This window comes from Mustela nivalis, assembly GCF_964662115.1.
Source record: "Mustela nivalis genome assembly, chromosome: X".
Taxonomy (NCBI): domain Eukaryota; kingdom Metazoa; phylum Chordata; class Mammalia; order Carnivora; family Mustelidae; genus Mustela; species Mustela nivalis.
Genome location: NC_139040.1, coordinates 29,618,511 through 29,643,792, shown reverse-complemented (window position 1 = coordinate 29,643,792; position 25,282 = coordinate 29,618,511). Strand labels below are relative to the sequence as shown.

The window sequence follows — 25,282 nt, the reverse complement described above, 5'->3', positions numbered from 1 at the left end:
GCCTATGCCTCTTTGTATTCCCAGCACCCAGCATAGGGCCGAGCACATCACATAAACTCCACAAATGTTTTCTGAATGAAGGAAAACAGGGGGGTGGGTACTTCATTTGCAAAGTGTTTATTAAATAGATAACTGCCTTTTCCTCAAGATAAAGTTAGCTGATGCTAGCCTCTCTTTTAAATCTTATTTTGACAGACAAATGAAGCTCCTCTGTAAACTTAAGATAGCTCCCAAAGTTTCTGGAAGTTTCTTGAAAACTGCACTACCTACTTGACATCTTTTCCTGGACCCTGATATGGCCACATCATACCCCAAAGCAAGGTCAAGTGCCCTCGCTCACCAGGACAGTCTCGCTTTCTAGTTCGCACAGGCTGTCTCCTCCTCAGCCAGAGGCCAGTCCCTCCTAGCCTTGGAAACCTGGTGAAGTGCCACTCCCTGTTTCCTCTATGAGAGTGATCTCCCCCTGCCCAAGATTTTATTTTTTTAAAAAAATTTCTGACACTACACTCAGAAATGTTACAAGAATCTTGTAACTCAGAAAAGTTACAAGAATCAAAAACACCCGTACGCCCACCATCCGGACGCTCCAATCAACACATGGCTTTATCATGTACATGTTCATCCCTCTGGCCATTCATTGGTCCATCTTACATATTTCTGGATGACTTCCACGTAATTTGCATCAGTGCTCTCCATCAGTGCCCTCCACCCCTCCACCGTTCAACATGTGTCTCCCGAACTAGAGTTCGATACTTGTTTGCAGTTCTTTGTAAAGTAAAATTTGCATACAGCAAAGTGTGCCAACCTTGAATGAACTGTTTGATGCATTTTGACAGATAACACACCCCCTATTGAAAGGGAGCACATTATTGTCACCGAAGAAAAATTGCTTCGGGCAGTTCTGGCTGGAGTGCTTTTAATGAGCGGGAGCCAGTCCTGTTTACTTGCCTGGGATTCCCCACAGGCATTTGTGCTCTCAAGCCAGCGGCACTGGAGACAGCAGCAGCCTCTTCCTGGCCTTCTTTTTGCAGGTGCTCTGCCCTTCTCTGCTGGCTCCCTTCTGGTTTACATGAACCTGGAGAAACTCTGGAATGGACCCCGAGATCGGTTCTCACCCCTCCAGAACTTCGTCAATGTCTGCCTGGCCGCTGCTGTAACCCAGACGCTCTCCTTTCCTTTCGACACAGTGAAGAGAAAGATGCAGGTAGGGAGTTATTTCGGGGAGCAGGGGACATCAGGTAGGAGGGATGCCTTGCTGTGCTTGGGGGCGGTAGCAGCTGCAAAGTACAGTGACCCTGGATGATGCCAGGTTTCCAGGGAGCTCGTGAAAGCTCACACAAATACGATGCAAACCATCCCCAATACACACACACACACACACACACACACACACACATACACTCACACTCCATTGGCATTTCTGCTTCTAAACCCGAGGCTGCTGGCTCCAGCCCAGGCGGCCTCCCTGTTCCCATACTCTGCTTTTTTTAGGTCTTTGATGAAGCCTCCAGATGAAGCCCACTTTTCTTTCCTCTCTTCCTTAAAGCTGCCTCAGTGAAAGAGACTCTAACTCTCTAACTTGTCTCTCTGCTGGCTCGGTTACCCCCGGCTTCTCCGTGCAGCTTTCTTGGCTAGATTTGGGCCTCCCCTTCCTCAGCACTGAACAGTCTGAAAGGGCTGATCCCAACCTATAAAGAAAAACTGCTTTCAGAACAATGAACACATCACAATGACCCCCCAACTCTTCTGCCCTCTCCCCATCCATCTCACTTCATCTCTCCAGGTTGTATTTGGTCCAAACAAACGATGGTCACATTATTGTAATTATAATGTAGATGTAAGTTTAGCGCCTGCTTAGTGCACATCTATTCACAAAAACCATTATTCCCAATTTTTTAAGATTTTATTTACTTGAGAGAGAGAGATACCGTGAGACAGCATGATGGGCGGGAAGGGGCAGAGGGAGAGGGAGAAGCAGGCTCCCCACTGAGCAGAGTCCCATGTGGGGCTCCATCCCAGGACCCTGGGATCATGACCTGAGCACCACAAAGGCAGGAGCTTAATGTACTGAGCAACCCAGGCGCCCCCATTATTCCTAATGTTAAAAGTAATGTGCTTACCCTTAAAATGGTCAGTTTTATGTTACGAATGTTTTACCACAATCACTTCTGGGCCTTTTGGCTAATATCAAGTGCAGTATGAATGTTTTACCACAATAAAAAGAAGTAATGCACATAGATTATAGAAAATTTGGGACACACAGAAAGGTATAAAAAAGAAAATAATTGGGGCATCTGGGTGGCTCAGTGAGTTAAGCCTTGGCCTTTGGCTTAGGTCATGATCTCAGGGTCCTGGGATCGAGCCCCACATCGGGCTCTCTGCTCAGCGGGGAGCCTGCTTCCTACTCTCTGCCTGCCTCTCTGCCTACTTGTGATCTCTGTCTGTCAAGTAAATAAATAAAAAATCTTTAAAAAAATTACTTATAAACCCAACACCTACGCACCATGATTAATAGTTTCTCTGCATGTTTGTATGTGTGAACAGGTACACATGTATGTGCATGAATATGTGAGATACATGTCTATGGAAGGGTTTGTTGTTTTCAAAACTGTGTTCCCACCGTATATAAATTAGTATCCTATTTATTTCCATTATTGCCCCAGGCTGTCAAGTATTGAGAATACCTTTTTAGATTTTCACGTAATAGTCCGCAGTATGGCTCTCCCATGGGTATTTAAAAAAAAAACAAAAAACAATGATTTCTTCTCACAAAGTGCTGCTGCCTTGAATTTTAACACGGGTTAGGGTTAGCAGGGCCGTGCCCCATTTGAATGTCTGTAGGGGAGGTTGCTTCATTGTCTCTGCCAGCTTCTAGTTGCCCTAAGCATTCCTCGGTTTGTGGCTGCATAACATCCATCTCTGCCTCCACTGTGCCGTAAATAACAATTTTTCAGTTTTTAAATATTTAGGCTATTTCTGATTCATCAGTATGATAACATAGCAGTGAAAACCCTTGTATATTTTTTTTCACATCTGTGATGGCACCCTTCAGCTCTATTCCTACAAATGGACTTAGAGGTCACAAGATAAAAAGAGTTCTGGGACACCTGGATGACTCAGTCACTTAAGCATCTTTTTTTTTTTTAAGATTTTATTTATTTATTTGAGAGAGAGTATGTGTGAGAGAGCACAAGAGCAGGGAAGGTCACAGGGAGAAGCAGCCCATTGCGGGGCTCAATCTGGGACTACAGAATCATGACCTGAGCCAAAGGCAGCCCCTTAACCGACTGAGCCATCCAGGCGCCCCGAAGCATCTGACTCTTGATCCCAGCTCAGGTCTTCATCTCAGGGTATGAGTTCACCCTGCATGGAACCCACTTAAAATAAATTTTAAAAAAGATAAATATAATTCTGAGGCTCTCAATGAACTGTGCACCCCAGAAAGGCTGTAAGTTTATACTTGCACCATCTGTGAGGGAGTGATTCATCTCCTCAGCAATCATCAGCAATTGATTAATATCACTTTTCAATTTTTTTTAACCACAACATTCTACTATAAACTGGAGTAAGATACCCTAGAAGTGAGTATTTGGGAGTAAACTTGATCATCTCTTCCCTGGTATGGAAACCTTCTTGAAATAGATACTCATAGCTTCAACAACAAGCTTTAAAATAAATGCAAAGTCATGATGGTTATAAAAAAAATCCTGGGGCATCTGGGTGGCTCAGTCATTAAGCATCTGCCTTCAGCTCAGGTCATAATCCCAGGGTCCTGGGATCGAGCCCCGAATTGGGCTCCCTGCTTGGCAGGGAGCCTGCTTCTCCCTCTCCCACTCCCCCTACTTCTGTTCCCTCTCTCACTGTGTCCCTCTCTGTCAAATAAATAAATAAAATCTTTTTTTAAAAATCCCAAAGAGCTAATTACATGGTTTTCATAAAATATGATCAGCATCCAATTATGAATAACATCATAAATATCATCCAAAGGGTGATAGGAAGTGAATTCTTAGGGTGGTGGCCAAGTGTGATTTTACAGGCATTAATAAATATAATAATACCTTGTCCACCCTACTTTAAAAAAAAAAAAAAGTAACTCAGGTGCCTGGGTGGCTCAGTCGGTTAAGTGGCTGCCTTCAGCTCAGGTCATGATCCCAGGGTCCTGGGATCGAGTCCCAAATCAGGTTCCCTGCTCAACGGAGAGCCTGCTTTTCCCTCTCCCTCTGCCTGCCGCTCTACCTACTTGTGATCTCTCTCTGTCAAATAAATAAATAAGATCTTTTAAAAAATAAAAAATAAAAGGAACTCATTAGATAGAACCACAGGCTGCATTTTCAATGAGAACATGCAGTGCTTCCTCTGGCCATTAGATGTCGCTGCAGTAAATGGAGCGTTTTAGAGCGCTGCCGCCAGTGATAGCCCTGCCGCCAGTGATCTCTGTCCAGCTAACAAGCTCCTAATCCCTTCTCCAAATACACCTTCAGTTTGGAGGACGAGTAGCCTGGAAACAACAAAATAACCCAAATTCTGCTGTGGGGTTTTTTCCCTGCAAAGCCACGATGCAGCTTCTCCTAGAGAGCGTCAGTAGCAGTCTCCCCATAACGCAAGGTTTAACAGCAGAATTTATAACGAGGGAACTGTGTAGGGCAGCCAAGCTGCTCCAAACTGAGCACACTTTATGGTAATATTTGCATTCCCCTGGCTTTCCTCCTTGCACTGCCCTTCAGGAAGCAAACCAGCGTCGGATGTCTGTTAGATAACCAGCTGGACAGGGAATTTTTCCCAGCTCTCGCACCAACTAGCCACTTTGTCTGAATGTCTCATTCTCCTAATATGCTTTTGTCCAGACACACACACACACACACACACACACACACAATCAATCTGCCCGTTTAGTGCTGCATCAGGTTGGAACTCTCTTGAACATTAACGACAATAATCAGAAGTCTTCCTGAACCAGCTGAGCCCTTCCTTCACCATGCTTCCACTCATTTTATTCCTTTCTCTTTTTCTTGCACTGGCTCCTGACTGGCATGCTAGAGAATGGGGAGGTAAATAAATTATGTATGTGCGTGTTTTGAGGCAACAGTTTTGGGTGGGAAATGAGGGATAGGTCAGCCCTGCACAAACGGAATGAGGTGCCCCTCCCCCAACCCAGTGTGCTTTTCATCCTGCCTGAAAATCACCTTCACTGCACTTCGGGGCCTCGTGGCTCAAGCTCTTTTGGGTATGACCTGACCTGTTCATACTCATTATCTCCCACGCCTGGCCCGGAGCGTGGGCCTGAAATGGCTGGCAGCACTTACTGTATTCAGAGAAAAGTGGGAAAGGTAAAACGTTGATGGAGCTTAATTGGTCTGATTAATCTGCGGGCCCTGACTAAGGACCAGGGCGTCCTGAGCAAAGGGTTCTCTAGACAGGCATACGTGGAAGAGCGAGGGAGAAAAGCGGCCCTGAAACTCCAGGGAGCAGCCGAGAACATGGGAGCCTTGGAGCCCCCGGTGGGCCCTCAGACGATCGATCGTGTGGGAGGCACGAGGCACAAGCCTGGTCCCCTCTCCTCACCCCCCGCAACTCTGTCCCTCTCCCCTACAGCCCATGTTAGGTGTCTCCGTTTCATCAAATATAAAACCAAGTGTCCTCCTGTTGCTCGCTACCCCAGGGGACTTTGACCCCATCAAGGCTCACAAGGCGAGCAGGATTAGGCCAGGTCAGCATTGCAACTGAAAGTACATAAACTGAAGGACAAAGGTAGTATCCAAGTGGCACAGCTGACCGAGCAGAACACACACGGTCCCCGAGCGAAGAGAGGCCCCAGCCCTGTTCAAACAGAGATGCTGAACCTGCCCGAGATGCTTAACACCTCGGGCTGCCCGCACCAAACTGGGCGCCCTCGTGGTTTCTCACGGTCAAGTCCCTGTCCTCAGCCCCAGCCCACGCTTCTCAAGACCGGCTGCACAGTGCCGTTTTGGCGAGCGCCTCCACGCTGTCAACTCTGACTTAATGTGTGTCAGACTGAACTCTTCTTCCCCCAAAACTTGCTGCCCAGCGTTTTCCTTTTCAGTGCCATCACCCCAGCACCGAGTCACACAGGCTGGAAGTCCAGAAGTTGTCTTTGACTCTTTGTCTTGCCCCTCCCGCAGGTATCCTTGAGCCCAGTTGGTTCCTGGTGCCTAGTCCTCCCACACTGGTCTTTCTTTTTGGCTTTGTCCCTGCCCTAATCTAGGACCTTGTCAACTCCTCTCATTGTTCTCCAGGTTTAATTCTAAAAATGACCATAAGCATGGAGTGCTAAAGAAATACGTCCATTATCTTATTATCATCTTACTGACACCTTAAAACAGCCCTATAAGGCAGGTACCATTTCTATCAGGCCCATTTTGCAGATGAGAAAACAGAGGCACTGAAAAGGTGTGTAGCCTGCCCAAGTCCACCCGCCCCGTAACTGAGCCGAGATTTAAGACCGGGTAGCTTGTCTCCAAGGCCGGCACTCACTTCAGTCCCTCCAGCCCCGGCCCGTGGCTCCTGCCAGACCAGGTCTCTTAAGATCTTCCTGTGTTCTGTCCTTCCTTATTGCCCCAAGAGAGTAAAAGCTGAGGCCGAGCCCCTTGGCCTCTCATGTGGCCCTTTACCCACTTTGCCACTCTCATCGCACAGGGATCCTGTATTAGGAGTTGCAAAGTCAAATGCCAACAAGAACTTGGCAGTAACATGAAGAAAAAAAATAAAAAAAAAAAGCGGGGAAATCCACATGACATGCACTCACCCACCAAAGACAGATTTCAAAGGGGTTCTCAGTCATCACAGGCTTTCAGCTTGCAAAGCATTCTGGAGAGCTAACTTGTTCTGTGCTGGCAAAATGTGATTAGCATCTAAATACCGATGGGGTGGGGGGGATAAAGCCGGCCAGTGGAGGCCAAGACCAGCGCCTCTTCTTCAAGGGTTTTATGCCGTTTTGAAACGTGGACCCAGTTTTTCTAGGGAGATGAAAATCCCAATTTTTCTGTAAAATCTCCCAATTTCTCAAGTGTTGGCAAATACAAATTGTCGAATCGCACGTGGGCTAACTAAAACACACCTTTTTATAAACTCTTCTCTATTCAAGCCTCCAGTTCCTCCAAAGGGATCTTGGTCCCCTCCCCCCAGCGCCCTAAAGAATAAACGAGTGTATTTCACATTCCTGTCACCTCCGCCTGGAGCATCTGTCTTCATCTTAAAGGCTCCCCTGAGATTTGCTTCAGTGGTGCCTGGCTCTTCTGGCAGAGGGTAGTGCGTATCTGTTGGTTTTGTTTGGTAAATGAATCGGCTTTTTCCCCACCTCCAAACAACTTTCCTGTCTTGATGGATGAAGGCGGGTGTCTTGCCCTTGCAGAACCACAGTGGGGGTATTCCAGGAGGAGCATTCCAGGGCATTCCACTGGGGGGCTGGAGAAGCCCAGTTAACTCACAGTGTGCTCTAACGACTGTGGATGCTTGGTTTTCACAGCCCCCCCCCACCCCACCCAGGGTATAGTTATTTTGTTCCAAGAGTTTTGTGGGTGAGTAATCCCTCTTAAATTCTGCCCGTTCGTCTACAAGTGCCCTCTGAGCCAGCCGGCCGAATTTCCTTAGCCTTTCCCCATGTGCCCCACCTTCACCCTTGTCCACACCATTGTCTCACCCCGTCAGCGCCGCCCGCTTCTGAACACCTGTAGCTCACTCACACTGTGGTTCTCTCCTGGCTCATGTCCCATGCTTCCTTCTGTCACAGTCCTCGGTGCCATGATTCCCTTGACGCTGCAAGCTCTTCGCCTTTGGGAAGCGTGGCTTACCCCTTTGTGTATCCCCACAGCACGCTGGCTCGTGGAGCAGGCACTTGATACTCGTTAAAAAATGAATGAAGTTCAAGGCTGCTTAGGAGAGCTCACTGTCTCTGAGCACAGAAATGAACCTTAGCTGCCTCGGGTCGAGCTCCAAGTCAGGTGCTCGTTCCTAGCCATGCTGGAGGTGAGAAGAGCTTTCCCCTTCGCCAGCCCGCTGCCCTAGGCAAACCTCTCTCATCCTCGCTCTGACACCACGCGATCTTCAGTCGCCTACCTTAGCAGTCAGGCTTTGTGTCCCGCAGCCCAAACAGCTGTGCGCATTTCAACATGGGCAGATAGGCGCAAAGGACAAAGGAAAACCATTCTGACACCGTTCTGATGTCCAGCCCCTCTTCACGGCAACTTCCCGCTGCCTTGTACGGTGCCTGGAAGTGCGCAACACATCACAGCCTCGTACGAGGAATTTGTATTTGTTTGTTTGTTGATTTCAGCAAAGGGGACCCGAGGTAAATGAATGGGGTCTAAATCTGTGCTCTCTTGCAATGGGGATGCTTTCGTCACGAGTAAGGGTGGGGACAAAATATGTCTGGCGGAGGGAATGAAAGGAAAGCCTTCCTTTGGATTGAGAAATTATAAGGACCTCAGAGTAACTACCATTTACTGGTCATTTAATATGCGCAAGGCAGTTTATGATCCCATTTCATCCTCTGTTGACCCTGTGGAATAAGTGCCAGTATGATTCCTATCTTCTAGATGAGGAAATGAGGCACAGAGAGTGTTAGTTACTTGCCCAGCAGCCCCACAGCCAGCAAGCAGTAGAGCTGGGATTGAACACCTGTCTCTCCTTCCTCCAGCCCATGCTTTACCCTCCAGGAAGGAAGACCAGAGGCTTGCTCCTAGATGCTAGGTAATCTGTTCATTCCTTGCCCTGGGCACAGGAGTAGAGGACTAGAGAGAAGGAGACCTGACTTTGGCAATTGGGAGCTCACAGGCTCAGTGCAAGAGTGGTTAGGGAAAAAAAAAAAAAAACCAACAGTGATGTGCAAGCTCAGAAATAGACAGGCAAGAGCCTGGCTTTGGTCAGGAAATGGTTAACTCAAGTTGGGGGGGGGCAGTCTTCAGAAAACCAGAGCTGCCCAGGGCCCACTTTTAGTCCCTGGCAACCTGACAATGGAAGGCTTGAAGCCAGCAGATGGGAATTCGGAGCGTGGATCATTCCGCAGCGTGGCCTTCTGGCTGGCCACAAAGTGACCATGGCCGTTGGGAGGCAGTGGCTCTCCGAGCCCCTGAGGGTGCAGGCACAAAGTCCTGGGAGGGGGAAGTAAATTGCCATCACACCTCCTAGGAAGTGCTAACAGGTTTCAGGTTTTCTGCCTAGCTCAACATTTCTTGGTTGACATAGCATCTATTCTCAGGAGGGACAGAGCTCCATTTCCCCAGCCAAGCTGCCTCACCTGGCCCCAAGTACAAACACTGGCGCTCTAACCCCTCAGGGGCGCGGGCGAGGATGGGGACGTTACCTCTGCCTCCTGGCCTTGTCAACTCCTTGCTGTCTCCTTGCTTAATTTGGGGTCTGGCCCCTCTGGGCACTACCCTCTGTCTCAATCAGGTAGTTGGCGGGTGGGACATCCCTTAGGCGAGGCGGCTCTGTCTGAGCATTTTTGTTCGGCTGTGGGGAAAGGAGACCTCTCCCCCTTGTTTTTCCCAAAAGGTGGAGAGTGCCCTAAATACTTGAGGGACCGCAGTTGTTGATCATGGAAACAAGACTGTCCCCAGAGCACCGGCGAGGAGGGAGGCGTCTGCCTAACAACACTCTTGTAAAATTACTCTGCCCTTCTCTCCTGACCTGAGCTGGCTTACTCCTTTCACAAGATCTAGTCTGGGAAGCAGAGTGGCCTCCCCGGGCTAAGCAGGCTTCTCCGAGCTCCAGCGAAACAGTAAGAGCAGCCGTAATGGGAGATGACCCCCCCCCCACACCCATCCCCTCTCCGCAGTGGTTGGGAGGGAGGAGGTAGGGGAAAGGGAAAGGCCTCCTGTCAGCCAGGAATGATGGCAGCTCCTGCAGAGGGGACGCCCCCATCCCCCCCCCATCCCCACCCCCGCCAAGCTGGCCTCAAGCCAGCTCAGAAACACAGGCAGCGCCAGTCGTCTCCTCCTTTCCCCCATGGAGCTGTTGCCTCTTTGGTTCTGACAGCTGGGCTCCTCTGAAAGCTCCAGCGGGCAGACCGGCTCAGCGGTCAAGGGCGTGGGCTGCAGATGTTGGCCCTGGCCCTCCTCCTCCCCGCACCCCCCCCCCCCCCGCCACGACCCCAGTTGAGCTGCCTGGCCTCTCAGGGCCTCATCCTCCTCGTCTGAAAACCATGGGGACAAGCGTCGCACCTGACTCATACACGGGAGAGAGCGCCAGAGTGGGTTCACGCGGATACAGAGCTGAGCACATGACCCACACTTGATAAGGCCGAGGTGCTAGCTTTATTGTTGCCGAAGCATCTCTTCAGAATCTGATGAGCACCATAAAAGCCAGCCAGGTGTGCTTCTGTCTCTCTGATTGCTGGAAACACAGAAAGGGGCTAGCCAGCCTCACAAAACCTCAAAGGACCCTCGAACTCTCTAGATGGAGCTGAGGATAGCGGGAGAGTTCATTACTCATCCGTGCAGCACGCTGGGCAGGCAGGCATTTACCTGGAGGCCCCATGTGCAAGCGCAGCGCAGAGCTCTGTGTTCCCAGCCTCCTGAAAACGCTCTTGCAGTCTCTTCCCTCAGCCATCAACTGCTTCCCCCTCCACCAGGGTGACACTAGTGGGCTCTTCGGGGCCACTACTGCTGCCATGACCTCAGCCTGGGTAGCTCCACTCGCCTCCCAGCCCTTCCTCCAGTCTGGCCCAGCTGCGCCCCACCCCCCACCCCCCACCCGGCACACGCACATGCACACCCCACCTGGCTCCCTCTCCCCACTCACCCCAAGCATAGCTCTAACCTGCTTACCTCCCCACGTTACTGCTACCAGGGTCTTTCTGGGCAGTGAGTTGGTCCTCTGGTCTGCTGAGAGGGGAGGCACATGCGGCCGCGGGAGTGGAGTAGCCGGCTGACAGGTGGCCCATGCTGGGGACTGTCACCCACACCCGCCTGTGCAGATACCCCCACCACGGAGCCAGGGGCGCTTCCCAGCTATGTGAGGACAACTCCTGGGGGTCTGGCTCTGCCAAGAGAAACTTGGGCCACGTTGGTTCCCAGGACAGAAGCGTCCTTTTACAGGGCGCCTGGGGGGCTCAGTTGGTTACCAGTCTGCCTTTGGCTCAGATCATGATCTCAGGGTCTTGGGATCGAGTCCCACAACAAGCTCTCTGCTCAGCAGGGAGTCTGCTTCTCCCTCTGCCTGCTGTTCCCCCAACTTGTGCTCTCTCTCTGACAAAATCAAAGGAAGGAAGGTCCTTTTACTGCAATATGATTGGCCTGTTGTTGTTTGATTATTGGGGATGGGCCAAAAACTAAAGCTTCCCGCACAACTGCCTTCAGCATATACACCCTCAGACAGTGTGGGACGTGGACAGCTTGGTCCTCAGGCTGTGTCTGACACGTCCATGGAGGATAAAAGTTGTTTCCAATAACAAACAAGAGGTTCTGGGAGCACCTGTTTGCTTCAGCTGGAAGACCCCCCCCCCTTTTCTTTCTTCTTGCCTCGCCTTTTAAACGCTCTTTTTTAAACCAAGACTTGATTTTTTGACCAGTTTTAGGTTCAGAGCAAAATTGAGAGAAAGGTACGGAGATTTCCCACACACACCCTGCCCCACCACATACACAGTCTCCCCATTATCAACACCCCGCCCAAGCATAGGGTTACGTCTGTCACAACTGATGAGTGCACACCAACACATCGTCATCCCCCCAAGCCCACGCTTTACCTGGGGGTTCACTCACGGGGTCAGACACTCTGCGTTTGGACAAATGTATAATGATGTATACCCACCATTCTAGTGTACAGAGAATTTCTCTGCCTACTCATTGACCGCCCCCAAGCCCCTTAAAGCACTGATCTTTTTGTTGTCTCCATAGTTTTGCCTTTTCCAGAATATTATATAGTTGGAATCATATGGTATTATATAGACTTTTTTCTGTTTGTTTAAGTAGACTCTACCCCAGTGTGGGACTCGAACTCCCTGTGTGGGACTCGAACTCAAGATCCTGAGATCAAGAGTCGCATCCACTCCCAACCAAGGTAGCCAGGCGCCCCCTAAGTATCCAGACTTTCCAGATGTGCTTCTTCTACATAGGAAGATGCATTTAAGGTTCCTCCATGTCTTCTCATGGCTCAATGCCTTATTTCTTTTTCATGCTAAATAATATTTCATTGTCAGGATGTGGCTTATGTCTGCATTCCCATACTGACAAAGGACCTCTTGTTGCTTCCAAGCATTAGCAATTATGAACGAAGCTTCTTTAAAAGTCCATGTGCAGGCTTTTGTGTGGACTTAAGTTTTCAACTCCTTTAGGCAAATCCCAAGATCGGACTTAGTCAGTGCGGCCACTAAGCAATGTGTAAGGATATGTTCACTTTTATACGAAACCACCAAACTGTCTTCCAAAGTGGCTGTAGCATTTGGCATTGCCACCAGGGGTGAATGAAAGTTCCGATTGATCCACATGTCAGCAGTGCTCGGCGGCGTCAGCGTCCTGGATTTTGGCCATTCTAATAGGTGTGTAGTAGTATCTCATCGCCCCTTTAACTTGTGTCTCTGTGATGACAGAGTATAAGGAGCATCTTTTCCTATGCTCATTTACCACCCGTAGATCTTCTCTGGTGAGGTGTCCAGGCCTTAGGCCCATTTTTTAATTGGGTTGTTTGTTTTCTTATTGTTGAGTTTTAAGAGGTCCTTGTATATTTCAGATAATGGTCCTTATCAGATGCGTCTTCTGCAGATATGTTCTCCCAGTTTGTGGCTCGTCTTCACATTCTCTTTTAAAATTAAATTATTCTACCTTCTGCATAGGTCACATGGGCATATGGTAAAAAATCCATAAGGTGCGAAGAGTGTACGTTGGAAAGGAAGGTTTCCCGGACCTTTGTCCCCTGGCCTCTCAGTTCTCTGCAGACAGCACTTCCCAGTATCTTGGCTGAATCTTTCCAAAGATGGCCTATGCAAAGACAGACATACACACGCATGCACATTCATGTTCTGTTTTTAGATCATCAGCGACATAGATTCTTCCAGGCCATTTTTTTTCACCTCCCAATGTATCTTGGAGATGGCACTGTATCAGTCAGCTGGCGATGCCACATATTTTTAAAGGGTGACACAGTGTTCCACGGTACCATGAGCTCTTTCTTTAACCAGCCCCCTCCCCTGTTGGTGGACATTCAGATTAATTCCAGTTTTCTGCCATTACTAACAGTGCCACAACATAAATCCTTATAACACACACATTGTTTCCCACATGAACAAATGTTTCTGTAGAATAAATTCCTAGAATATGATTGCTTTGGTCAAAGGGCATATGAGTTTTACGTCTTGAGAAACACCGTCACCTTATGTCAGGGCTCATGGGAAGAACAAAAAACCTAAAATCCGGGGCACCTGGGTGGCTCAGTGGGTTAAAGCCTCTGCCTTCGGCTCGGGTCATGATCCCAGGGTCCTGGGATCGAGTCCCACATCGGGCTCTCTGCTCGGCAGGGAGCCTGCTTCCCTTCCTTTCTCTCTGCGTTCCTCTCTGCCTACTTGTGATCTCTGTCTGTCAAATAAATAAATAAAATCTTAAAAAAAAATCTTTCCATCTGAAATACAGTGTTTAAAAAAAAAAAAAAACCTAAAATCCTTCCTCTTTCAGAATGCCTCTTCGGACTTTCTCAGAGAAATAATCAAGTTCTTTGTTTTGAAATATTTACCTTTCATTTTCATGCACTGCAGATCTGTTTCCTCTTCCCTTCAATATCTATTAAGCACATGCTGAGTACCAGGCGTGTTGATGGGCTTTCGGATAAAGCCACAAACATGACAGACCCGATCATTGCCCTCCTGGGATTTCTGGTCCTGGAGGCAGGGTTGGGGGAATACACGTGGCAGAAACAGTTATGCACTAAATCATGATAAACTGTGTCATGTGCCATGATGGGGAAGTACAGGGGGGCCAAAAGTGCTTATCGGACTCCTGACTTAGTCTCGGGGGGACTCTGAGAAGCTGTCCCTGAGGAAGGGGTATGTATTCTCTTTTTTTAAATACTTTATTTATCTGAGAGAGAGAGCACAAGAGGAGCAAGGAGGGGCAGAAGGAGAGGGAGAAGCAGACTTTCCGCTGAGCAGGAAGCCTGATGTGGGACTCGATCCCAGGACGCTGGGATCATGACCTGAGCCAAAGGCAGATGCTTAACCAACTGAGCCACCCAGGCGTCCAGCAGTGCGCATTCTGATCACTAAGGAGACTTAGGCAGGCAGAGGAAGGGCCAGGCTGGAAGTCCTAGAGGCAGGAAGGACCTTGGAGGACCAGCAACATGGATCAGAGGTGCAAGAAAGGCCTTCAGGGCATCTGGTTCCACTCTTCTCACTTGACATGTGAGAAAACCAAGGTTCAAAGAACTTCGGGAGCTGAGCAAGGTCATCCAGAGAGGGGCAGAGCCAGACCAAAGAGCTGGCTTCTCTGGATCTTTCCAGACGGTGCCATGGCTGCATGCTCATCCTGGACTAGATTGGCGGGGAGGTCAGTTGCTCGGGCTTATGTGGAGGGAAGATGTAAGCTCAGGTCCTTGTGACCAGCAGCCTGACATGTTTTGTTTCTATTTACTAGTAAGATACAGTTTGGGCAAGTCTCATGTGCCCGTCTAGTGGGTTGGTTTGGTCTTCGACACCCTCATCTCTTCTCCAAGTTCAGATAGTCAATAACAGTGACATTCATCATGATGGTCGCTTTTGTAGCACTTGCTGTACGTCGAATGCTGTTCCAGGCACTTTACATGTATTTCATTTAATATGGACAACAATAAGGTCAATATTCTGATTATCCCCATTTCACAGATGAGGAAACTGGGGCTCAGAATGGTCAAGGTGTGGGCTCCAGGTCACAGCGCTGGCGAGCAGCCCGTGTGCTGTCCGTGTTAGCAGTGGGCTGATGGAGCCAGGTCTGCACACCAGAAAGCACAGGCTCTGGGGCTGGGTCCCCATCATTGATGGTTTCAAAAAGCTTCCCGTTTGAAAAGCCTCATAGGCAGCTGAGGGTTGAGAAGCTCCGATCATTAGCATTCCTTCTTCCTGTGGGGGTAGCTTCATCTGGGCAGCAATCACAGAATACCATACACCAGTGGCTTGAACAACACACTGCTCACGGTTCTGGAGGCTGGGGAAGTCCAAGATAAAGGTGCCAGCGGACTGCATGTCTGGTGAAAACCCCTTTCCTGGCCTGCGGACAGCCACCTTCTTGTCGTGGCTTCACACGGTGGGGGTGAGAGGGATCATTTCTCTGGTGTCTCCCCTCATAAGGGCACCAACCCCATTCATGAAGCCTCCATCCTCACGACCAGTAATAATACCCCATAATGAATGTTGGGGGCCCGTAAACATTGTCCATAGCGGGGGACATCCAGGAATCCGTGCTTGCCTTTATAGTCATTTAGTCTGACACCAACAGAGGCATTTATTCAAAAATACCATGAGTTCCAGAGCACCTGGCTGGCTCAGTCGGTGAAGTGCGTGACTCTTGATCTCAGGGTTATGGGTTCAAGCCCCACATTGGGTGTAGGGACTGCTTAGAACATTTTTTTTTCTATCTTTTAAAAAAGTACCAGGAGTTCTGATCTTAGCCTAGAGAATTCATTCAGGGTCCATGCTGTGGTAGCCACATTCAGTGCTGATTGTCGTCGGCAAGTGTGTCAAGGGCTAAGAGTATTCTCAGTCCCGGGCAACAGAAGACAGTGGAGCTCAGTGGAATAGAGCTTGATTCTGAGTCTGAGAGACCCAAGTTCAAGTTGATGCTTTGCTCATGTTCTGTGATTTTGGGAGAGTCATCCTTTCACAGACTCCATTTTGTCATCTATAAAATAGGGCTGCGAGGATCCTACTACCTATTTCACGAGGCTTTTGTGAGGATATGACATGGTAGGTGTCACGTGCTCAGTATAATGCCTGACCCTGAGCTCTCGGGAAACATTACTCATTTTTTTGCTTCATTACCATCTATGTGGCTTATTTGAGACTGATTACAAGTAACAAGCTGTATTTGGGAAAAGCTACTGGTGACACTGAGGGGAATTTGATTTGACGTTTGACAAGTGCCTAATATGTGAGATGAAGGGTGTTAGACCCTGAAGAGGTAGGACAGAAGGAAGGCCTAGTGCCTGATCCCACAGGCCAATGGGCCACCAGCCCAGATTTGTACTCATAGAACTCACACTAGGTCGACTGTACTAGAGCAGAGGTCCAAACAAATAGCAAAGAGAGCACAAGACAGGGAAAGAACCTCGACTCAAACAAAGAAGCTACAAAATAATTAACAAGGCAATGAAGGAAATGGGAACACTGATCAGATACATGATATTAAGGCATTGTAATTTTTTAGGTGCAGTAATGGTGTGATTATATATATTTATATATTAGAGGAGAAGCCATTATATTTTAGAGAAACACAATTAAATATCTACAGATGAACTGAAATGATGTCTCATGGGGTAGAGATGAAAAGAGATTGGCCATGAGTTGCTGATTGTTGAAGCTGTGTAAGGGAACTTGGTGTTCATTTCACCCTTTCTGTATACGTTTGAAATGTTCTACAATACAAAGCTGTTTGTTTTTTAAGTAAACTCTAGGCCCAGTGTGGGGCTTAAACTCTGGTCTCTGAAATCAACAGTCACATGCTCCACTGGCGGAGCCAGCCAGGCGCCCCTACAATGAAGTTTTTTTTTTTTTTTTTTTTTTAATGAGAGGTAAGGGGGCCATGGAGATGGATCAGTTGGCTGAGTGTCTGACTCTTGATTTCGGCTCAGGCCATGATCTCAGGGTCGTGAGATTGAGCCCCATGTCTGGCTCCACACTGGGCATGGAGCCTGCTTGGGATTCTTTCTCTCCCTCTCTCTCTGCCCCCTGACCCTGCTTGTGCATGCACAAGCATTCTCTCTCTCTCTCTGTCTCTATCTGTCTGTCTGTCTGTCTGTCTCTCTCTCTCTCTCTCTCTCTATATATATATATATAGTTTATATATATATAAAACTATTAAAAATTTTAAAAATTAAAGATTTTCTCTCTTCTTCCTCTATCCCTCCCCACCTCTCAAAAAGAGAGTCGGGGGGCACCTGGCTGGCTCAGTCAGGGGAGCGTGCAACTCTTGATCTCGGGGTTGTGAGTTCAAGCCCCATGCTGGGTGTAGAGTTTACTTAAATAAATAAATAAGTAAACAAACAAACATTAAAAAATCATTTTTTAAAAAGAGAGAGAGAGAGAGAAGGAGGGCAAAAGAGAGGAAGAAACAGCAGGGAAACAGGTAGTTCCAATCAAAATCCAAAAAAGTTTCAAGATGAGGTGGCAACTGACCCGACCCTGGGTAACTAGGATTTTGCACAGCTGAAAAAGTCGTTCAGGAAATAACAAGTGTGATTGGATGTAGGTCTCCTGGGATGAGGGGAGCTGTTAGTCATGGTTCTCTAGAAAACCAGAGCCCATAGCATATGTATATATGTAGAAAGAGAAAGAGATTTCTCTTAAGGAATTGCCACACACAACTGTGCACGGTTCAAGTCCAGAAGCTGACTACTGGCAGAATTCCCTCTTCCTGGGGGGACCCAGTCTTTCCTCACCCGAATTAGGTGAGGCTCACCCATGTTATGAAAGGTAATTTGCTTAAACTCTAATGACTTTTTTTTTAAGGTTTTATGTACTTATTTGACACAGAGAGAGAGACACAGCGAGAGAGGGAACACAAGCAGGGGAAGTGGGAGAGCGAGAAGCAGGCTTCCCACCAGGCAAGGAGCCCTACGTGGTGCTCAATCCCAGGACCCCAGGATCATGACCTGAGCCGAAGGCAGATGCTTAATGACTGAGCCAGCCAGGAGCCCCTAAACTCTAGTGACTTAAATGTTAACTCATCTGACCAACAGACACATGAAAAGATGCTCCTTTTCACTTATCATCAGGGAAATGCAAATCAAAACTATAATGAGGGGCGCCTGGCTGGCTCAGTGGGTAGAGCATGCAACTCTTAATCTGACGGTTGTAAGTTTGAGCCCCACATTGGGGATAAAGATAACTTAAAAATAGAATCTTAAAAAAAAAAAAAAAAACTACAATGTGGGACGCCTGGGTGGCTCAGTCGTTTAAGCCTCTGCCTTCGGCTCAGGTCATGATCCTGGGGTCCTGGGATCGAGCCCCACATCGGGCTCTCTGCTCAGCGGGGAGCCTGCTTCCCCACTCCCTCTGCCTGCTGCTCCAACTGCTTGTGCTCTCTCTCCATCTCTCTAATAAATAAAATCTTTTTAAAAATAAAAAAAAGGGGTGCCTGGGTGGCTCAGTGGGTTAAGTCGCTGCCTTCGGCTCGGGTCATGATCTCAGGGTCCTGGGATTGAGCCCCGCATCAGGCTTTCTGCTCAGCAGGGAGCCTGCTTCCCTCTCTCTCTCTGCCTGCCTCTCTGTCTACTTGTGATCTCTCTGTGTCAAATAAACAAGTAAAATCTTTTAAAAATAAATAAATAAATAAAAATTTTTTGATTAAAAAAATTTTAAAAAACTACAATGAGATATCACCTCGCGACTTTCAGAATGGCTAAAATCAACAACACAGGAAACAACAGGTGTTGGCAAGGACGTGGAGAAAGGGAAACCTCCTGCACTGTGGGTGGGAATGCAAACTGAGGCAGCCACTGTGGAAGACAGTATGGAGGTGCCTCAAAAAGCTAAAAATAGAATTACTCTACAATCCAGCAATTGCATTACTGAGTATTTACCCTAAAAATACAAAACACTAATTCAAAGGAATACATGCACACCTGTGTTTATTGCAGCATAATTTACAGTAGCCAAACTACAGAAGCTGCCCAAGTGTCCATTGATGAATGAGTGGATAAAGAAGAGGTGGTATAGATTTACAGTGGAATATTATTCCACCATCAAAAAGAATGAACTCGGGGGGCACCTGGGTGGCTCAGTGGGTTAAAGCCTCTGCCTTCAGCTCAGGTCATGATCCCAGGGTCCTGAGATCGAGCCCCGCATCGGGCTCTCTGCTCAGCGGGGAGCCTGCTTCTCCCTCTCTCTCTCTCTCTGCCTGCCTCTCTGCCTACTTGTGATCTCTGTCTGTCAAATAAATAAATAAATAAAATCTTTAAAAAAATGAACTCTTGCCATTTGCAATAACGTGGATGGAGCTAGAGAGTATGATGCTAAGCAAAATAACTCAAAGAAAGACAAATACCATATGATTTCACTCATACATGGAACTTAAGTAAGAAAACAAACAAGCAAAGAGAAAAAAGAGAGTCAAAGCAAGAAACAGCATCTTAATTCTAGGGAACAATCTGATGGTTGCCAGAGGGGAGGAGGGGGGAGGAGAAGGAGGAGGGGGGCGGGAGGGGGCACAGGTGATGGGGATGAAGTAGGGAACTTGGATGAGCACTGAGTAATGCAGAGAAGTGTTGAATCACTATATTGTACACCTGAGACTAATATTACACTGTATGTTAACTATACTGGAATTAAAATAAGGACTTAAAGTAAAAAAAATATATTAAAAATGTTAATCTCATCTTTAAAATGCCTTTACAGCAACAGCTAGACTGGTGCTTGACCAAATATCTGGGTACCACAGTCTAGCCAACTTGACACATGAAACAAACCATCACTGGCCGATAGTGGAAAATAATACTGGGAAGACCGATGGGCACCAAACTAGAGAGAGTTTTGAATTTGCTTAGGTTTTCTCTTTGGAAAACTTTTCTTAGAAAACTGGGAGTTGGTAAAGGTTTCTTAGCAAAGCCGTGACAGCAACTGATGAGTTTGGAACAGCAGCCGGCTTCTGTTTGGAGGGTGGGCTGGAGAGGGCAGAGACTGGAGGTGTGCGGATGGGTAAGGCAATCGTGTCAATTTCTTTGAAGAGGTTTGCAGGGACAGGTTGTGTAGGGCTTATAATCTTCCAGTGGTGTGCTCGAGCCAGCTCCTGTGGGCCTAGGAGAGCTGATTGTTAAGTTGCAGGCAATCCAGGAGCTGGCAGGCCTCACAGATGGTAGCTTGAAATCAACCATGTGGCAGTACTGACATCACTGAAATTGGCAAATGCGACCACTCCGGGCTTTTTCCTCCCCAGAGAATCAGTTGTTAAATATTTACCACTACATTACCATCACAGCTTACAGGTAACAGTAAGAAAGGCAGATTTTATTCTAAGTGTTCTATAAAGCCATTAAAGTATTTTAAGCAGATGAGTAAAAAGATCTGATTTTTTTTTTTTAACTTCTCCGGCAACTTCTTTAAAAAAGAGAATGGACTATAAAGCAGCCAGGTGAGGAGTCTCAAACCCTCTCTGTCCCAAGGAGACCAAAAGGTAGCTGAATAATGGTCCATGTTCACAATGATGGTGGCTTGGCAGTGAAGGTAGAGTGAAGCAAAAACATCTGGAAGATGGCTGAGGTCCTAAGGTTGAACATAACTGGCCCTTGATTCATCACAAGTTGATTATAATTGCTCTGTTAACTCATGTCATTTGCTTAGTGTCTTTTTGTTCTAGTTGTGGGGCGTAGACACAGCATTACAAAATGATTACCTTGACCCATAACTCAAGGTTTTTTGTAGTTTTACTAGAAACTAGCAGAAGGTAAATCAATCATATGATCTCATAACAGAATAAGAAAGTTTATTTCCTGCATGAATATAATCTCTTTTCAATATGTCAGTCTTACAGTAGCAGGAGGAACTTCAAGTCTTATGATTAGACATTCTTTCTAAGGGGAAAGGAAGCTTTTAACATCTGTTTGGCAATGGTTCTTCATCAGCGAGGTAAGAAGGAAAAGAAGCCAGGTTTCAATAGTGTCCGGGTAAACATTTTAAAGTAAGACATTCACCAAAGACCCCTGGCCATTTTGTCTCCTGAAACTCCAGGTTGGGAGACTCAGCTTGTCCATTTCATGTTTTATTTTTCATACTCTGATCTGTACTTGACTGTTACTATACCCCAAAGGGAAGGGCTAACCCAGAGGTTCACCCTTCACCTTGACATAGGACTGTATATGATTGAAGCATAGAATGTTGATCCTTCAACAGGGCGCCTGGCTGCCTCAGTTGGTAGAGCCATGTGATCTTGATCTCAGGGCTGGGAGTTCAAGCCCCACATTGTGTGTAGAGATGACTTAAAAATAAAATCTTTAGGGGTGACTGGGATGCCTTTAGGGGTGCCAGGATGCCTTCCTTTCGGCTCAGGTCATCATCTCAGGGTCCTGGGACGGGGGCTCCCTGCTCAGCGGGGAGTCTGCTGCTCCCTCTGCCCCTTCCCGCTTGTACGCTTTCTCTCTCCCTCTCTCAAATAAAATCTAAAAAATAAATAAATAAAATATTTCAAAAAGAAGAATGTTGATCCTTCAAGCTGGATTAAATGATGAAAGATAACAACGATCTTTCATATAAAATGAAGAACTGTGGAACTTTATTAATTTGCCTGGCACTAAAATTATAATAACAACCCAAGGTTCAGTAAGAAAAGGAATGATATAAACAGCAGAAGGCATTATCCTCCCCATTTTTGAAATGAGGACATGGAAGTTCAGAGAAGTTAAGGAACTTGCTTTCCATCACAGAGCTAGTGAGTGGAAGAGATGAGGTTGGTTCAAATCCAGGTGTGCGTTATGGTAAAACCCATGCACATGACCTTGTGCTCCACACAGGCTTTCACAAATTGCTCAGCTAGATGAGAACATAGGACCCGGAAAGTCTCTCTACTCCGCTGCCCGTCATTAATCCGGTTTCAGTCACATATAATAAAATGGAATATCCTCCCAAGACTTCATAAGCTAGGCTTCACTAATTTAAATTAGACACATACATACATGTTGGAATTACTGACATTTTTCTGTATTGTTTATCAGATGCCCTTATGGTGAGGGTTCACGGCAGAGGCTAGAGTCTGACAAGGAAGAGGACGACTGTCCTTTTGTCAGCAACAGGTGGCAGGATGGGGTGTCCTGCGAGGACACAAGCTAGGTAGGTATCAGGTGCAGCATATATTGTCATTTTATGTCTTTGAACCTAGAGGCCAAGGTCAGGGAGTCACTGGGATGCAGGGTCCCAGAGGGTAGAGCACCTGGCTTTTGTCCCTCTTGGTCACTCTTCCTCTAAAGATCTTGGGTTTCTATCTGTAAATAAAGTCACTGGATTGGAATATCTTTTTTAAAGGATTTTTTAATAAAGATTTTATTTTTTTGACAGAGAGAGAGATCACAAGTAGGCAGAGAGGCAGGCAGAGAGCGGGTGGCGGTGGGGGAAGCAGGCTCTCTGCCGAGCAGAGAGCCCAATGTGGAGCTCGATCCCAGGACCCTGAGATCATGACCTGAGCTGAAGGTAGAGGCTTAACCCACTGAGCCACCCAGGCGCCCCAAGGATTTTATTTTTAAGTAACCTCTACCCCCAGCACGGGACTTGAGAACACAGAAAGGGGATGGATAGGAGAAGTACAGTATTTAGAAGATCAAATTGGTTGCTGTACTTGATGACTGATTGGCTAGGGCAGTAAGAGTGAGCGAATGAAGGAATCCCGGGTTCCTGGCTTGGGGCAGCAGGTTGAACGATGTTGCCATTTACCGAGCTAAATTCAGAAGAGGGGTGCGTGGGTGGCTCGGTCCATTAAGTGTCTGACTCTTGATCTCGGCTCAGGGATTGATCTCACAAACTTGAGTTCAAGTCCCACATTGTGCTCCAGGCTGGGTGTGGAGCAAGCTGTATTGCTAGCTAGAAATACAGAAGAAAAAATCAAGAGTCTTGTGCTCCACCAACTGAGCCAGTTGGCTGCACCCATTGGACCGGAATATCTTAAGGTCCCTTTCAGATCTGAGTCTGTGGTTGGGGATTCAGGGTTGTCGGGGCCTGGAGTCATGAGACCCAGGACCAGAATGAGAGCAAGAAAGGGCCAGGCTTCATAGAGACAACAAAAATCTATAGTCCACAAGGCCTGACCTTCCCGGTAGTGCATTTCAGTGATTAACATTGAGTTTTCGTGCTACTTCTCTGGTTGCGATGTGTTCATACATTCTACAGAGTTTTATGGATGCTGGAAAGAAGAAAAGCTGAGTAAGACATGGTCCCAGCTACCAGGGATCACAGTCTCCTGAGGGAAAGAACATGAAACAACTAATCAGATGAAACAGAATAAAATGTGTTATTGCCGAGCCAGATGACCTTGATCGAATCACGTAGCCGGTCCCCCAGCCTCAGTCTCCTCACCTGGACCAGGCATACAAGCAGTCAATAAATATCTAAGTATACGAGAAGCAGTAGCAACATTATTGTGGCTATCCTGTACTCAGATGCCATCACTTCTTGGTCAGATAGAACTATATACACACTGTTGTTGCAAAGAGAGAAGAAATCATGCAAAGTTTGATCCTCATTTTCTGAAAAGAGTCTATACCATATCAAATAGGTTTTGACCCAGTTTTTATAATTCATGCACAGCATTATGTCAGAATGCTTTTAAAATTCCAGACCACTCCTGTACTGAGCATTTCAGGCATTTATTCAGCAAACCATTTGCTGAGCAGATCCGGAAGTGAACAAGACCAGTCCTTACAGAGCACACAGCCCCCTGGGAGAAATAGACATGTGAGTCAGGTCTGGTTACATTATGGTGCGAAAGGGGCCTCCTGCAAAGGGCTGTCCATATTCACTGTCTCCAGTCTTTCTCTTCTCATCTCCCTTGAATCATTTCAGTCAGACTTTCGCCCCCACCATTCAACAGAAACTTCTCTTCCTAAGAGAAGCTGTGACCTCCCAGTCTCTAAATGTAATGGTCGGGACTCAGTTCTCATCTTCCTTGGCCATCAGGAGCTCACCACTTCCTGTGACACACTCACTGCCCAGCACTTGGCTTCTTGGCCAGTCCTCCTCTTTGCCTTGACTTCTAAATGTTGGGGTATCCTTGGGCTCAAGCCCTAAGTGATCTCATCTAGTCTCCTGGGTTTCAATACCATCTCAGTGTTGAGGATTGTCAAATTAGATCCCCAGCCCTAACCCTCTCTCCTGGGCTGCAGACTTGCATAGCCAACTTCCCATTGCCATTGAGATGTCAAAGGGGTGTCACACACTTGAACTCCGGATGTCTCCTCCACCCAGCCTCCAAAAAACCCCCTACTTCTCCTGTGGGGCTTTCCCATTTGGTTAGCAGCACTTCCATCTACCCAGTTGCTCAGGCCAGAAACGTTAGAGTCATTGACCCCCACAACTAGCGTCCCAGTCCAAGCTACCATGCTTTCTTGCCTCACTTCCTCCTCATAATCTCCTAACCAGTCTCCCTCAGTCCTTCTACCCTTTCCTCCAGCCTTCAGTCTTCTTCACACAGCAGCCAGAGTGGTCCTATTAAAACATAAACTAGGCTCCTTCACTCTTCTGTTGAGAACCCAGCAGCATCTCCCATTCTCCCTCAGTAATTCAAGTCAAAATACAGCGGCCTACCAGCCTTACAGGGTCCAGTCATGCGTGGTCTACTTTCCTGATGCCTTGTCCGGTCACTCTCTCTTTTGTTCATCCCATTCCCACCATACTGGCCTCATTGTCTAACAGCCCAGGCCTGCTTCTTCCCCAGGGCCCTTACAGGTAACAGCACCATTCACTTCCTTCAGATCTTCACTCAAAGGCCATCTTCTTGGTGAGTCTTCAGGGACCACCCTACTAAAAACTTCAGCACCCTCCAGGCACTCCCTGTATCTTGGCCCTGCCTTGATTTTCTTCAGACCAGTCACTGCCTTTTAGTATTTGGTATAAGTATTTATTTCTTTTGCCTGTCCCTTCCCCACAACTAGAATTTAAGCTCTGTGGGAACAAGGGCTTTTTGTCTGTTTGGTTCACTGCTGTATCCTCAGGGCCTGGCATATACTAGGTACTCAGTAAACATTTGCATGAATGAAAAGTCTTCAGAGGGGATAATGGGAGGTAACAGAAGTAGAGAAATATTGCTATGGAGTGCAGGGGGTGAATAGTGCTTTCAATGCTAGGAAAATTGTCATTTAGGGCCTTGTGTATCATTCTAAGGATCTTGGATTTCATCCTATAGGTGGTAGAAAGTCTGTGAAGGAGTCAGTGGTCCGTGCTGAAATGTTGGAGATGCATTCTAAATGCACTGGGAAGGGGGCGCCTGGGTGGCTCAGTGGATTAAGCTGCTGCCTTCAGCTCAGGTCATGATCTCAGTGTCCTGGGATCGAGCCCCACATTGGGCTCTTTGCTCGGCGGGGAGCCTGCTTCTCTCTCTCTCTCTGCCTGCCTCTCTGCCTACTTGTGATCTCTCTCTCTGTCAAATAAATAAATAAAATCTTTAAAATAAAT

The 25,282-nt window shown here is 47.4% G+C and overlaps 1 protein-coding gene across 1 annotated transcript in view; it reads left to right on the top strand.

Moving 5' to 3' along the window:
- SLC25A43 (solute carrier family 25 member 43) overlaps positions 1 to 25,282 on the top strand; it is a 44,212-nt gene that overhangs the window by 11,857 nt on the left and 7,073 nt on the right. The window contains exon 3 of the mRNA XM_082716328.1: positions 1,032 to 1,204. Coding sequence (XP_082572454.1) covers positions 1,032 to 1,204 — 173 coding nt within the window. The remainder of the gene's footprint in view (positions 1 to 1,031; positions 1,205 to 25,282) is intronic.